General features: G+C 38.0%; 2 protein-coding genes across 4 annotated transcripts; one reads left to right on the top strand and one right to left on the bottom strand.

Moving 5' to 3' along the window:
* The first annotated feature begins 2836 nt into the window (after positions 1–2836).
* On the top strand, positions 2837–6294 carry STOP1 (C2H2 and C2HC zinc fingers superfamily protein). Of its 2 annotated transcripts, none has more exons than XM_088946710.1 (2): positions 2837–3607; positions 4404–6294. In XM_088946710.1, exon 2 carries the CDS (start codon positions 4565–4567, stop codon positions 6167–6169), a length of 1605 nt encoding a protein of 534 aa, XP_088802836.1. In that variant the 5' UTR covers positions 2837–3607; positions 4404–4564; the 3' UTR covers positions 6170–6294. The 2 variants fall into 2 exon arrangements, with proteins under 2 accessions (XP_088802836.1, XP_088802837.1); XM_088946711.1 differs by having other exon boundaries at positions 3565–3744.
* A 3108-nt stretch (positions 6295–9402) lies between these two features.
* Positions 9403–12736, bottom strand: LOC148852443 (forkhead-associated (FHA) domain-containing protein). Of its 2 annotated transcripts, none has more exons than XM_088946709.1 (6): positions 12301–12736; positions 11942–12147; positions 10668–11855; positions 10420–10555; positions 9924–10291; positions 9403–9772 (listed from the first exon to the last, which is right to left on the bottom strand). In XM_088946709.1, exons 1-6 carry the CDS (start codon positions 12608–12610, stop codon positions 9527–9529), a joined length of 2454 nt encoding a protein of 817 aa, XP_088802835.1. In that variant the 5' UTR covers positions 12611–12736; the 3' UTR covers positions 9403–9526. The 2 variants fall into 2 exon arrangements, with proteins under 2 accessions (XP_088802835.1, XP_088802834.1); XM_088946708.1 differs by having other exon boundaries at positions 10420–10558; positions 12301–12735.
* Between the last annotated feature and the right edge of the window lie 2411 nt (positions 12737–15147).

Here is a 15147-nt window from a genome sequence, read left to right as displayed (position 1 = left end):
ACATACCAATTTCTAGTTATGCCTTAGACCTTGGAAATAGATAGGAAAAACTAGAAAGTTGCACTTAATCCCAGATTTGATTATGATACTACACTAGGTTTTAGATTGAGTTGTTTTTGATATACCAACTAGTGAGATCCATCAAGGATCAAGTATCAAATATCTAGATATGTTGGGGCAGTTTAAGAAATTACCTAAGTGGGTGAGCATATAGTGATAAGATCAACCCTTTTGTGAAACAAAGTGAATATCAATGTATACACTCTCTAATGGAAACTTAAACTACCGATAGTGGATTTCAACTGTATTTAAAATCTGATTTGCAAAATGTAATTATATGTAATATTGCTATTTTATTAAAATGGTTTGCAAAAGGTTTTAATCCTAGCATCCATCTGGGCAAAGAGTGTGTGACATTACACTTCATAATCAGGAAAGAAGTCATTCCCTATGGACAATGTTTTGATGATTATGAGCTGAGTGGTCAAGTGTAAGAGACCATTACAAGGTTGATTACTTGATGGGCTTTATCTTATATAAATCCATTATTATTGGGCTTTCATAGAATGGTTGAATACAATAATCATTTATGTGTAAATGTTGGGCCCAAAATAAAACCAAGCTGATTGGGTTAGGGTTTTACAACCCCTAAGTAGTGAATTCGGCCTAAACTCTTCCAGATGTGGGGTTGAACCCTTATGGACTTGTGTCAAATCTTTATGGGTCCCATGTCATATAATATTCAGGCACAAAGTGGCCATGCAACACCTTGGGATGTGAACCATTAAAGAAAATGAGTCTAAGGTCCATTGCTTATATGATTAGTTAAGAAATTACATCACAACTTAAGCTATCATGTGGTTTAGGTAAAAAATGGTATGGATCTAGGTATGGAGCACCCACTCTCTTAATAAGATATTGCTTATCAATTAAGAATTAGGAGAGTGCACTATATAAGGGACTAAGAGGGAAGGAATGATACATTCAGTTCTCTCCATTCTCTTGCTCTCCTCTTCTTCCTTGCCACAAAGCCTACAACTAACAAATTACTTAACATAATTTTTTGATTACCATAAACCAAATATATCTATATAACTTGCCCCCCCCCCCCCCCAAAAGAAAATTCTTAGCTTTGCCACTACTCTTAGGTGTGCAATTCGGAGGGTTAAATCAAGTTGAGGATCAACCAAAGTCCAACCTAAAAGTCCTAAACTTCAAGCTTGGGCTTAGATTATTTTAATTATGACTACAACCTAATCTTATTAAGTAAATACCAGTAATTTATTATTTTCTTAAAAAATATTAATATAATTAATCGAAATTATTAAATTAATTTTGTAACAAATTACTAAAATAAAACATCTATTATTTTAAACAACATTTATAATTAAGTGAATTTAATATTTATATTTATATACATATATTATACATGTATAGGCCATTTTTTTAATTTGTCATTTAAGCACAAAATAAGGTAGATGGAAATTAAATCCGAATCTAGTCTAAGTCAAATTGATAATTAGATTAAATGCAGACATAACTAGATCTGATCCGATTACAAGCCTATCCACTTCCATGTCAATTTTCCCTCATCCCCTCACCAAGGTTCTATTTGTTTAGAATGTAGATCTCAACTAGATGCAAATTTTACACCTAGTTCAATTTTTCATTTATTTGTTTGTAATTATGTTGCACTATTACCTAATACAAAATTTATACTTTTTTGTTCATTTGCACTCACTGGCAATGCAAATTTTGCATTTAAGACCAGGGGTGTAAACGGGTCGAATGTAAATAGGATTAGGCAATATCCAATTTCAAATCTGATTAAAAAATTCGACATCCGATGGATGTTGAAAATTAATATTTAAATTCGAATCCGATCAAATATCCGAATATTCGATTTGATTTGAATTTGACTAATTAATTGTTTTAGGTAATTAATAAATATATAAAATAAATATTTTATTTATATAAAGTATATAAATATATAAATTATTTATATAATTTAATTATTATATATATAAATTATATAAAACAATTAAAAATTTTATATGTTATCTATAAGAAATATATAATCGGTCAAATTCAGATATTTATCGAATCGAATTAGGTCATATTCGAATTTGAATCCGATTAGCTATTCGCTATGAATAAGATATTCGAATTTGACCAGTTAAAATTTTGAATTATCCGAATTCAATTCGATTATGTTAAATCTCGAATTCAAAATCATATTTTCGAATACTGTCGACACTCCTATTTAAGACTCAATTTGGAAGGAATACAAATACAAATATGTAGAATGCAAAACCTTGTATTTTGTGCTTTACGTATTTGTATTTATATATTCTTTCCATGGAAAGAGTATACATTAGAATACAAGGTTTTGCTCTCTACACACTTGTTTTTGTACTCCTTCCAAAGTTTGGGAAGAGTATAAATACAAAAAATGCAAAACCTTATACATTATATTTTTAAACTTTGTTTTGCATGGTAAATATTTGTATTGTACTTTTCCCAAACGGTCTCCTACCTTCATTCACTCTCATATAAATGGGGACCATGTCAATTTGCTTCTTATCTTGTTCCTCTCGGATAAACAACCTTACTCCCACATCGAGTCTTTCATATATAAAGTGGGGACCATTTCAATTTCACTTATTTGCAAAAAAAAAAAAGAAATAGAAAACATAAAGTCAAACATGAAGCAAAATTAAATTAGAATTTACACTCAATCCATTTACACTCTCATTCATTCATTTACACCAGTGCAAAAATTCACAGACCCTCAATTGCATCCTTCAAATACGAACCCTTCAGATAAACACCACACATTGATAATCGCATAGATGATGTAAGGATCCACATACACCTTTGTTTGGATGTTCCTCCTAAACTAAACACTATACACTTTTTTTTTTTTTTTTTCTGGCTGCAAGTAAACACTAGACACTTAAACCAGTTATTTTTATCTTATGGGTTGATCGTTAATTTAGAATGGTGCGTACTGCGCACAGTGCCTTGTGAACGGGTGACCTATACGTAGAAGCGGAGGTGGCGCCGTGGCGGTGGCGTAGCTTCCTGGAAATCCAGCCTTACAACCTCACCATCTCGATCCTAGTTAAATAAAAGAGCGGAAAATAACTGGTCAAATACACAAAGGAGAGAGGAGAGAGATTTGTTAATGGATGGCCACGTACAGGGACGATGCAGAGAGATTGTTATCGCATAGGCCCCCATCTTTCCTATAGTCGATTGGTGGGCCACCTTCTGAGTTGAACAAAGGGAATTTTTTTTTTTTTTTTGCTTCATGAGTTGAACAAAGGGAAATAAATCTAGACAAATTTAGACTTTTTATCACAGTTTGATGCAAGCACCTGGTTGGAAGATTAAGAACATCTAAGTCAATGTGATTGAAGTGACCCACCAGACGACTAGGTCTATTGAGGATTATGGAGCTTAGATCCAGGTTATAACAGGTTGGTCTACCTTGTATATATTGATTGACTGGAGTCGAGCTCAGCTTTCTTTTTCAACTCCTCTCTCGCTACGTGTAACAGCCTACTCAGGGCCGACAGAGAGCATCTCGGCGATCTTGAATCTGGTGAGTCTCTCCTTCGTCTTCTTCACTTAAATCCATGGTTGCATGATTCGTAAAAGACCCTTTTTGTGAATCCATGATTAAGATTTAAAGAGTTTTCCGAGGATGAATCACACCCGATGCAGAAGGAAAATTTTGAGGTTCTGTTCTGAACTGGTTTTCTTCTTTTAATTCTACTTGTGTTGTGAATGAGTGGTGGTTTGATGTTATTGTTTTTCATTCTTCAGTTAATGGGTTCTTGTTGTAAGGATTGATTGTTATGAAGTTTCTCGCTTGTTTCTTTAGATTGATGAAAAGTTAGATTTTTAGGGCGATGTCTGAGTGAGATTGGACTCTGTGATGGCTAATTGGCTATTTTATCAATGAAACTGGGTTTGGAGAATGACTTTTCAGAAAAGAAATTTGTTGTGATACTTTAGATCTTTTTTGTGGCTAGTGTGTAATTGTGGATCCTCTTTTTAATTATTGAGGAGAACTATTGGGAGATACTGCACAGAGGCTTCTTTTCCTTCTCTTTTTTGGGTGGTGGGGTTTGTCTTTGCGTGCTTGGTGGTGGGTGGAGTATGAAGAAGGGGTTTGTTGTAATAGAATTCTTGATTGATTCCGAGTGAACGATTGAATTCAGTGAATCTCTTTTTGCTTTTTAATGAGGAAAAAAAAGTCAATTGGTTTTTCTTTTTGGGTGAATGATTTTATAGTGGGTGGTATTGTTTTCTGCCGAGAGTATGAAGATGTAATGATTTCGCTGTTGAGAAATGAGACTTCTGATTAAGGGTTTCCTTTTTCTTTGTTTTTATAGGTAAGGCACCGGATTTGAGAGACATTCGCAATAGAAAATCACATCTTGGCCTTTGATGATGTTTTCTAGTTTGAATTCTGTGATGGAAGTGTTCCTGTTTTCTGATTCTATTTGAGATCTGATTGTCTTTGGGTGCTGGTAGCCTAGGAAGCGAACTGAAAATGGATCTTAAAGGTAGGCGTTGTTCAGAAGCCTGGCCAAAATCTCGTTTGGGGAACGATTCATTGAAAACTCTAACCCTAGATCTCGAACCTTTCAACCAGTTCAATTCACTGCAACAGAACCAGAAATGGAATGGTCCTGATAACTTCGATTATGGGTATAGGATTGCAACATCTTACTCTGAAGTCAACCCACTTCCTGCACCTTTGTCATCGAACCCTGATAATCAGATCAAAACTCCATCTCAGGTGGATAAGCAAACAATTGAAGCACTTATCAGTGCTTCTAAACTACAAGATTGGGATCCTCGAACAATGCTAAGCAATCTTTCTTTCCTTGAGCAGAAGATCCACCAACTCCAGGATTTGGTGCATTTGATTGTGGGCAGGGAAGGCAGAGCTGTTGGTCGACCAGATGAAATTGTAGCACAGCAGCAGCAACTTGTGACTGCTGATCTAACTTCCATCATAGTTCAGTTGATCTCAACTGCAGGTAGTCTTCTGCCATCAGTGAATAATACCCTGGCAGCAAATCCTTTTGTTGGGCAGCTAGGGAGTTCCTCTGGGGTCGGATTTCCTCTTATCTTGGATGCAAATGATGCCATGCAGCAAGACAATGGTGGAAGCAAGGTTTCTGATCATTCTGATCAGATTGAACCACCAAGTAATTGCAGACATGAACAAAATAATGGTGGTCAATCTAACTCATTGGTATCAACTATTGAGGAGCATGATCCAAAGGATGAAGAAGATGCTGGAGAAGGAGAGAACCTCCCTCCTGGTTCCTATGAAGTCTTGCAACTAGAAAAGGAAGAAATTTTGGCACCCCATACCCACTTTTGTATGATCTGTGGGAAGGGTTTCAAGAGGGATGCAAACCTTAGGATGCACATGAGAGGTCATGGGGATGAATACAAGACCCCAGCTGCACTTGCTAAGCCCCAGAAGGAATCAAATTCAGAGCCTATGCTCATTAAGAGGTATTCATGCCCATTTGCTGGTTGCAAGAGGAATAAAGATCACAAGAAGTTCCAGCCACTGAAGACTATCCTGTGTGTGAAAAATCATTATAAGCGAACCCACTGCGACAAGAGCTACACTTGCAGCAGATGCAACAGCAAGAAGTTCTCTGTCATTGCAGATCTCAAGACACATGAGAAGCACTGTGGCCGGGATAAGTGGCTATGCTCTTGTGGCACAACCTTCTCAAGGAAAGACAAGCTATTTGGACATATCGCACTCTTCCAAGGTCATACCCCAGCCCTTCCCCCTGAGGAGAACAAAGTGTCAAGTGGGGCATCAGATTTAGGAGGAAGCAGTGAAGTAACAGAAACAACTCAGGTAGAGCCTACTGGATTCAACTTCAGCTCAGGTACCTCAAATGTAGGTAGTATTCAAGATGATGTGGATATGAAAGGCAATGCCGATGATCCAACTGGTTATTTCTCTCCACTCAACTTTGATACATGTAACTTTGGTGGGTTTCACGAGTTCCCTCGACCTCCTTTTGAGGTTTCCGATAGTTCTTTTGCATTTCTTCTCTCTGGGTCTTGTAATTACATTTCAAAAACTGGAGGTGCATCAGGTTCTGATGCCCTTGAATGATATGGGTGGTATTTGGATTTTCTTTTGCAGCAGCTTCTTAGTCTTTCGCGTTGGATCTTATTTGTAAGATGATGATGTACCTGTAATACTTGGAGTTAAAATGATGCCTTAATGGCTTAATGGCCCATGTCTTGTACAAAGTTTTGGTTCTATGATGTCTTGAAAAGCTTCAAGCCAAGAGAAGAACCTTATAAGTGATTTGTTGATTCATTCACCATTTATAAACAAATGAAGATTCCTGAGTTTGAACTTTGAACATGTCAGGAATCACCAATATTTCTCAAGTGCTTGATTGAACCATGGTTTTTAAAACCGAACCAGTCAGGGTTCCGGTTACCGGTTCAATTGGTCCGACCGTTTGACCCGAATGGTCGACCTGTTCTGACAAAAAAATAAAAAAATTAAAAAAAAAAATTAAAAAATGGAAAATGGTCAAAACCATCCAAACAGTTCAAACGGTTAACCGGCCGGTTCAGCAGTTTTCTGACCAAAATCAATGGTTTTGGGGAAAAAAGCGGGTTTGGGGGGAAATGGAACCGGTCAGGTGACTGGTTCCCGGTTTTTGTGGTCTGACTGTCCAGTCTGGTCCGATTTTGAAAACCATGGATTGAACAGAAGAAAAAAGAAAACCAAAGAGTGTGTTGGGCGTGTGGTTTCATCTTCAAATCTTACTCCAATCACCAAATACACTTAAAAAATTCCGTCAGTCCAATAGCTAGCTAATAGATCAATTTCAATCCCTCTTAACGGTGGCTGGCATTGTCGGCCTCATTGGATGGACAGGCATGGATGGAGAGAAGAGGGGCTTCAAATCTAATCCACTCAGGGTCAACCATTATGATGTAACTAGTTCAACCCGCTGATACTGACTGCTTAGCTACCTGACAAGGTGCATGTTTTTCCAGTTGTCAAGATTCCCAAAACGATACTCTCACGTTGGAAGTCCACTTTGATCTTTCATCTATTCCAAATATTAATTGCAGACAATGTTTTAAAAGCTGGCTCAGAGAACGAAAATCTAATAAGAAGCCCAGACTGATGTATGTATGATCTGGCTATGTGCACTGAAAATTGAAGAGTAGTTGCAACACAATCCACACACGCGCGCACAAACATGCAAACACACAGAAAAGAAACACCTGCACAAACAGTCCAACTACCTTCTACATCAGATTGCTTTCCTTCACCACCACCACAAGCTTTTGTGGGCAAGATATTGGATTGATTAGAGACTGGCAGAATGGTCGTTGTATTGATCCAAAGCATACTCCTTTGGCTAACTTACTGTCCAGTCTGGTTCTTGATACATAGGGTTTTGGTTAATTTGTAACCATAATGAATTTTCTTTTTCTTTTTTGGTCATCTAACTATAATGGATAGCAGTAGCACATCCATCAATTGGCCAACTAGAAGCTATAAGAGTCGGTATAAGTTTTCCTGACTGACTCTGAAGGTCTTAGTTGACAGTTAAAAATCCATGGTAGATCCATTTGTATGCAAACTTCATTGAATGAAATGTTGTATGATTCAGACCAGAGCAGGCATTCACTAGGCCCAAACTGAGTTGAGTAAGTTCTATTCCATGCTTCCAACAATAGGATTTTGGACGTAGTATTTCTCTTCTTTTAATTTGTCAACCTTTAATATTATCCCTTTGTAGAAATTCTTTCCATTTGCTTTTGTTTTTTATTCATGGCGGTTGAACCAGATAGTTGGAATTGTTAAAACCATCACTCTCAAGACTCAAGCTTTTGAGTCACTTGTGATCTTACTGCAATGGATTTTGTCATAAAACTCAAGGTAATGAATGGTGAAGGTGCTGCCAAGTTTAGAGGCTTGGATTCTTAGTCTGTGACTTGATGACAATGTGCATCAATAAGATGAGGATTGACCAAGTCAGACTAAGCCAACTAACTCATTAGAACACGCCAGTTAGCCTGAAAGGCAAACTGACCCAATTGATGTGAACTAACCAAGAAAGAAAAAGGCAAATTTAACAACTACAGCTTAGAGGGAGAAACTAGACGTATGATTTATTGCTTCAAAGATGTTGAAAGCTGAGAGCTACCTCTTATTAATTCTTGATCCTATACCGTTAGTATCAGCAAAGAATGAGTCCTATGTTTCTTCACGAAACCTTCCCTTCTTTCAATGGCTTGTTTCAACCCAGTTGTCTACATGACAAAAGAGGCATTTTAGAAACTTTTTTTTTTTATATTTAAAAGATGGTAAATTTAGGCATAATGAGCTAAACTAAAAAATTAAGGGAATTTTAAACGTTATTGTTGCTAGGAAAATTTTTTATACAAATAATACACATTGGTCCATGTTCTAGTCCATAGAAAAGGGAACCAAACTGATGGCTAATTCAAAGGGTCCCCAATTAGATAACTAAATGATACATACGGCTGCATACCTTTGGCAGCCATTATGAACCATGCCACAAAGTCTCACTAGCAAATCAGCTCTGCACCAGATAGAACTTTGAATATAGTAATACCACATGATGCAAATAAAAGTTGAGTTAAATCCAGAATTTCCCCAGGAAGGGGGGGGGGGTCTCTTCAAGGGAAACAGAAATTACATGCAGATGAGTTGCAAAAAGTCAATCTTCACTTTACAACTCTACTGGGTGCAGCTTGTTTTGATATTATGTTCTGCCATCACACTTTAACTGTTAATTAGCATGATTGAGATAAATATTCTTGGATTTACTACTTTGGTGTTATGGGTGTTTTCTTGGACTTACTGTTTGTACTTATCTCTCAATATGATTGAAATGTTTTGGTAATACATGCAGCACCTGTTAGAAAAAGTGGTCTATTACAAGTTGAAGGAGCTAGAGGCAGACCGAAAAAGACTTGGGTTGTAAAAAGAAATGATTAAAGTGCCCATAATTTAATGATGGATATGGCTCTAAACCAAACAGAATGGCGAAACAGGGTTCATGTGGCCAACCCCATATGATTGTTGGGACAAGGCTTATATGATGATGATGATGACAATGACAATGGCAATGGCAACGATGACTCATCTCTCAAACCACTTTAGCTCATTCGAAAATCAAAATATGCAACACCCCACTGGGAGCAGATTTATATGCCTCTCCAGTCCTGAAAATATTGTAGATTTAATATTTGCTCCGAATCCTGAAAATATTGTAGATGCCTCCAACTCGGTGTATTTGCAATTCAGTTTAGTATAATTTGAAGAAAATTTGGACCTATATCTCCTTGTGAATCTGAACTAGAAAATGATTTTCAAATGGAATGTACCAAACACTTAAGTCTGATATGATCAAAAAACAGCCAATATCTGTAGTCACTGAAAACAAATTCAATGTACAGGCAACAGTTTTTAGTTGACTGAATCAATCTGCCCATAATGAGAGTTATGGAACAGAATGAGCTTCAAGCCTCTTGCACTTTCTGCAGGCTTAGATGTTTTCTTCATGGGGAGGCGATAATACTTCTCTTTCAGAACTACATCATCTGAGCAAGACCAAGTAGGTCCTCTTGGAGTGCTGTCCACCCATAAGAACCTCTCAGAGTATGGGTTGACAAGACTTTCACGGAACTCCTCTGCAGTCTCACAGATCAATCCCTGAAAAATAAAATGACACCAACACCATTTTATATCCTTACCACTACAAATGAATGAAATTCATTTTGAATATCAAGTAAAATTTTGAAAACAGAAAGGGAAAATAAAGCACGTAAGAAACCCTCTGAGGAGTGGTAGTAGTATAATTTACCTCCGCCATGGCCTTGATCTTCAATGTAACATCATTAGTAAGAAGAACGAGCTGTCCATCATTCTTGATTCTTTTGAAAAGGAGAGTGCAGTCAAGGATATGGTCTTCTGCAGTTGGGGAAACAATCTCCATTAAACTTCCAAAGGAAGAAAATGGGACTGAACCCCCATTACTCCCTTCACTTAGTTGTGACCCCGGAGAAGCAGGAGGGGTTGGTGCAATTGGCATGCCCTCCACTGAGTTCTGAACATGAATCCACCACTTGGTTTTCACCATACAGTCTTCTATCCATTCCAATACTGAAGAAACTTCCGTCGCCCGTCTGAACAGGCTTCCACGACGCTTCATACAATCAAGCTCCCTTATGACTGCAAAGGAAATTGTAACAGGATCACATTCTTTAGTAAAACCTAAAATGCACAAACTGTTACACAGTCCAAATTGTGAAATAAAAACCAGAACTCATCAGGCAATAAAATAATTCAATCAAATGTACCCATTCTAGGAATTATCAGCTGGGTGCCCTTGAGGCCTTGTAGAAGCTGCAAGGACTTCCTGGACTCTTTGTTTAGAAGAGAAGTTGTGTCCACTACCATGTACCACCTTTTCTTTGCATCTCCAAGAGACTGATCCTTCTGACAGGAAATATTGTTAACTTCCAGTTTGATGTAGCAGAAGCAAGGAGTTTCTACAATGCATTCAGCAAAATATAAAAGGGGACTGAAAAGTTGTCAATTAACTTACAGGAGATGGATTGATCTTCTTCCACATGGAATGGGAACAGTTGACAGAATTGCTGCTCCTTGTAGCGGCATTAAGGACTGTATCTTCTGTCAAACTCTTGCTGCTAGAGTTTGCGAGTAAACACTGGAATGGTGCCCTTTCTTCTTTTCTCTTAATCTTCATCATGTTTGCAAGTTTTGCTCGATTTCCTGAAGCAAGTCGCCCCGAGGTTCGTTCTCGGAGAACTTTTGGTGTAATATTCTCCTTGTCCGAAGAGAAAAGTGTGTCTTCTTTTCCATCAATTTTGGAACTGCTTGTAATCTTTTCCAACAAAGATTCAGATAATTTTGGGTGTCTGATTTCTTCTAGTCTACCTTTCTTCATGGCTTTCAACGCCAGAGTATTAGGGGTAAGATTTTCCTTATCTGGAGTAAAAATTTCTTCCTCCCCATCCAAACCAGAGAAAAAAGCAGTGGAAGGAGATGTATTTTTATTCTCGTTCTGGTTTTCTGGTTCAATCCCATCACCAGTACAAGATAGCACAGTTTTTCTTATGTTCCTACCTGTTTGAATTTGAAGGGCGCTTGAGGGTTTGCCTCTTCTTGACCAAATGCTCGGGCACTTTTTCTCTGATTTCCCCAGAGGGATTTCCTTATTTTCTGTGTCTGCGAGCACCTCTCTGACACAAAGAACTTGCGGGCTCTGGTTTTCTTTGTCAATTTGTTCTTCCAAGGTCTCTGAGAGAACTACATCCACAGGCAATGATGAGTTAACAGATTCCGTCACCCGAGGTTCAGACCAGAAGCTCAAGCTGTCCTGTTGCAGTGGTTTCCATGTAGGACTCTGGTTTTCTCCTTCAAGCATTTCACCCACAGACTGAACTTCCTCAGGACACGAAGAATTCATAAATTCTGGCATGGGAGGTGCTGAAGGGGCCTGGTTCTCTATAAATGGCGCTGAAATCTCATCAAGAAATAAGGAATTCAGACTGTCCAGAACAGGAGGCTCCAATGGTGCCTGTTTGTTTACAGAGATTGAATTTTCATCATGAAATAAAGAACTCAGAACCTCTAGAGTAGGAGGTTCTAGTGGTATGCATTGGTTTACAACGGGTACAGAATTCTCATCAGGAAATGAAGAATTCAGAGTTTCTAGAACTGGAGGTTCCGACGGTATCTGTTTGTTTACAAAGGACATCGAACCATTGTCCTGCAAAATAAGAAGAGAATTAGGGCAGAGTTTCTTCTCTCACTGGGTTGCTTTATTTTGCTGAGGAAGTGCTACATGAGTCTCACCTGAGATATTTCTTCTTCTATTACATCTAACGGTGCCAACGCTGATGGAGGTACAAATGGATTCATCATGTCGAAAGCACGGATCAAAGGCAGCCAGTGCAGCTTGTAAATCCTGGTTGAAGCTCCTAACCTTAATGTATCGCCCTCATTCAGTTCCACAAGAACCTGCGGTTCAATCTTTTTCCCAGAGACCCAGGTTCCATGGGCTGAAAAGTAATAGGAACAAGAATCAAAAAACCCAAGAACAAAGAATGAAATAACTTAGTAGCAGAAAAAAAAAATGAAAACACAGATGGGAAATTATACAGAAGAGACGGAGAGCACAAAAGGGAAAAAATGTCTCGAGCAAAGTAAGATACCCGATGACAAATCAACCACTGAAAGTTCCTGCAACGAGGGTTGCGAGTGGATTCGAAGATGAAATCGGCTAACACTGGGGTGCTCCAGCATGATATTGCAATCTGGATGTCGTCCAACCAGCAATATCTCATCATTTTCCTGGTTGCTTTTCTCCCTATTTGCGTCTGGACCGATCGGACTGGGCTCCGAGATCGATGGGGGGTTGTTGAGGAGGAAGATGTTCTTGAGAATGCTACCATTTTTAAGAACTGAGAAAACAGGGATCTTCTTCTCTCCCATCTCCATCTTGCAATCTGCGTTGTCAGCCATGTCCGAGATGGGGTTGGGCTTTCTTCTCACTTCTCTCTCGTTTTTCTGGGGATTTGGTGATGAAGACGAAGACTGGTGTGGAGAAATGGGCTGGACCTTAGTTCAATTTTATTGAAATGCTCTTGATTATTTCATTTTCGATTTTGAATTATAAAGATGACCGTTTTTTGAATGCAACGGCTAGTTTTTCCTTTATTGACAATTTATTAGAGAGGTTTTAGCTTAATCAATTGGACACGGTGATGCCGGGACGGGCTTTTGAGACCTCATCTGGACACCGTTGGATTTGAGCAAGTGCACGAGGATCCCACGAGTAATTCCAATCGGACGTATGTCTGAAGCGCAACAGTAAGAACAAAATTGTGGCTCGGAAGTGTTATAATTAAGAGTTTCATTATTAATACATTATTGCTTTATATAATGGGCCGAAAAACTTGAATCAAATAAGAAAATGAGAGTTCAGATCTGCGCTCCACAAGAGGGGGCAGCACATTCTCGTCATGTATTGAGAACATCTCCCGATGATAATATTAGAATCAATGATGTCATTATCAGGAGATGTGTCCAATACACAATAGGATGTGTTGTGAGAAGTGGGCGTTCACTTTGAACCTCTGAAAAAGATATTTGTTCCTTGTTCATAGCTTTGGTAGTGTTCATGGCAAGAGTGGTGGCTACCTGCATGAACTCTACCAACATTGCAGCCACACATAGGGAACATAATTATTATGTTTGGGAGATGTTCCAGTGCACTGCTGTAGTGCTTTGTGGGTAATTGTTGGATCATCAAACACACACCATGAAGGCCTAAGGAGTATGGACTTAAGTGAGATTAGCCCATCAAGTAAAAGCCCTAAATGGTCTTATACTTAATCTCTCAGTCCATAATGATCAAACACTGTCCGATAAGAGAGAACATTTCCCTCAGTTGTAAGGTACAATGTTGCACTCTCCGCTCACATGGATACTGGGAATTAAAACATTTTTGCAAACATTTTGTGAAACCATAATATATATGTATATCTCTATATAAATATATTTTGTAGAAACAAATCTCAACAAGTTTGAAATGAAATGTCGATAGTTTAGGTTTCCATCAAAGAGAGTGCATTCTCCGATCATTCACTTTGTCTGACAAAGGGGCTGATTCTATCACTATGATCATCCACTCAGGTGAATTCTCAGACTGGCCTAACATACCCAGGTTTTGACCCTCGCTAAGGATCTCACTGATTGGCATATCAAAGACAACCCAATCCAACACCTAATGCAGTACCATAATCGAGTCTAAGGGTTAGGTGTAACTTTCTAGTTTTGCCCATTTGTCTACAATGTCTAGGGCATAACTAGAAAATGATTCGGTTCAGGGTTTCAAACAAACCCACACTACATGTGCTTTAGTCAGATCTCACCCTTGCAGTTGAGACAAGCCACCCCAACCAACTTGGTAGCACATTAGTGTCAACCTTGGCAGGATAAATCTCCCCAGGTCTATCCAACGGCTATGAAGATTCTAAACTAACACGAGTCTCTTAAGTGTTCAGTTTAAGGGTATTACACAGAAACACACCATAGATAACATGAATCAATTATGTACTTTATCCATTTACAATAAATGTCAAAATGTACATCAATCTAATTGGAGCTAAGAGCATACACTGTCTAACAGTAAAGAAATGCTACAACAACCCTCTTAGGATAGTGGTGTTCAATGACTATCTAGTGAAATCTATCAACCATGACATCTGTTTGTGACCCTCAGAAAGGTTAAGAATAGCATTCTCTATAAGATACACCAAATGTTAGATCTAACTATCTTGTGGCGATGTGTTCTACAAAAGAAAATTGCAAATGTTGTTATTATCCAAGGACCCATAAAATTCCAAGCATGTATTGAAGGATAAACCAAATATACAACTTGCACTCTTGGTCTCAATATAACAAAATTACTCCCTTGCATGTCAAGGAAGTTTGCTCACCTTCATTTGCAACTTCATGTTGATCACCAAATAGGTTTTATTAAGTTTAAGCTTCATAAATGAAAATCAAATATCAATAAGTTTGGCCAAGAAAGTTTCTTTAACATGTATAGTCATCCTACATATTCTTAAACATTGCCTTTACAATTTGGAATGGTTGAACCACCAATTAGAAGTACAAGGAGGCAAATAGGCATTTAGCAGGGGCCTATCATTTGATGTGTACCAGGCTAGAGAATTTTCACAAGACAACAATAAGCTAGGTAATTATAACTATCCAATTTATGGATACCTGCCACTCTCATTCCCAACCTCCTATATTCTGCCTTTTCTCTATAATGAAGATCTCTTGGATGGGAAAATTAATGGTCGATCCCAGCCCATGCACAAATACCACTTTAGTTTCCTTAATTTCATGATATTGGATGTAAGTTGCAACAAATAAATAACAACTATGTAAAATTGGACATTGGACCAATATGAAAAACATGCTCATGACACCGAGGGGAGAATGATGAGCAAACATTTTAACTTTAAATAGACTACTATTTCAACAAA

This window comes from Nelumbo lutea, chromosome 5 (genome assembly GCF_056320005.1).
Source record: "Nelumbo lutea isolate HS-2025 chromosome 5, American lotus-T2T, whole genome shotgun sequence".
NCBI classification, from domain to species: domain Eukaryota; kingdom Viridiplantae; phylum Streptophyta; class Magnoliopsida; order Proteales; family Nelumbonaceae; genus Nelumbo; species Nelumbo lutea.
Note: the sequence above shows the minus strand (reverse complement) of the source record. Positions and strands in the feature narration are given on the sequence as shown.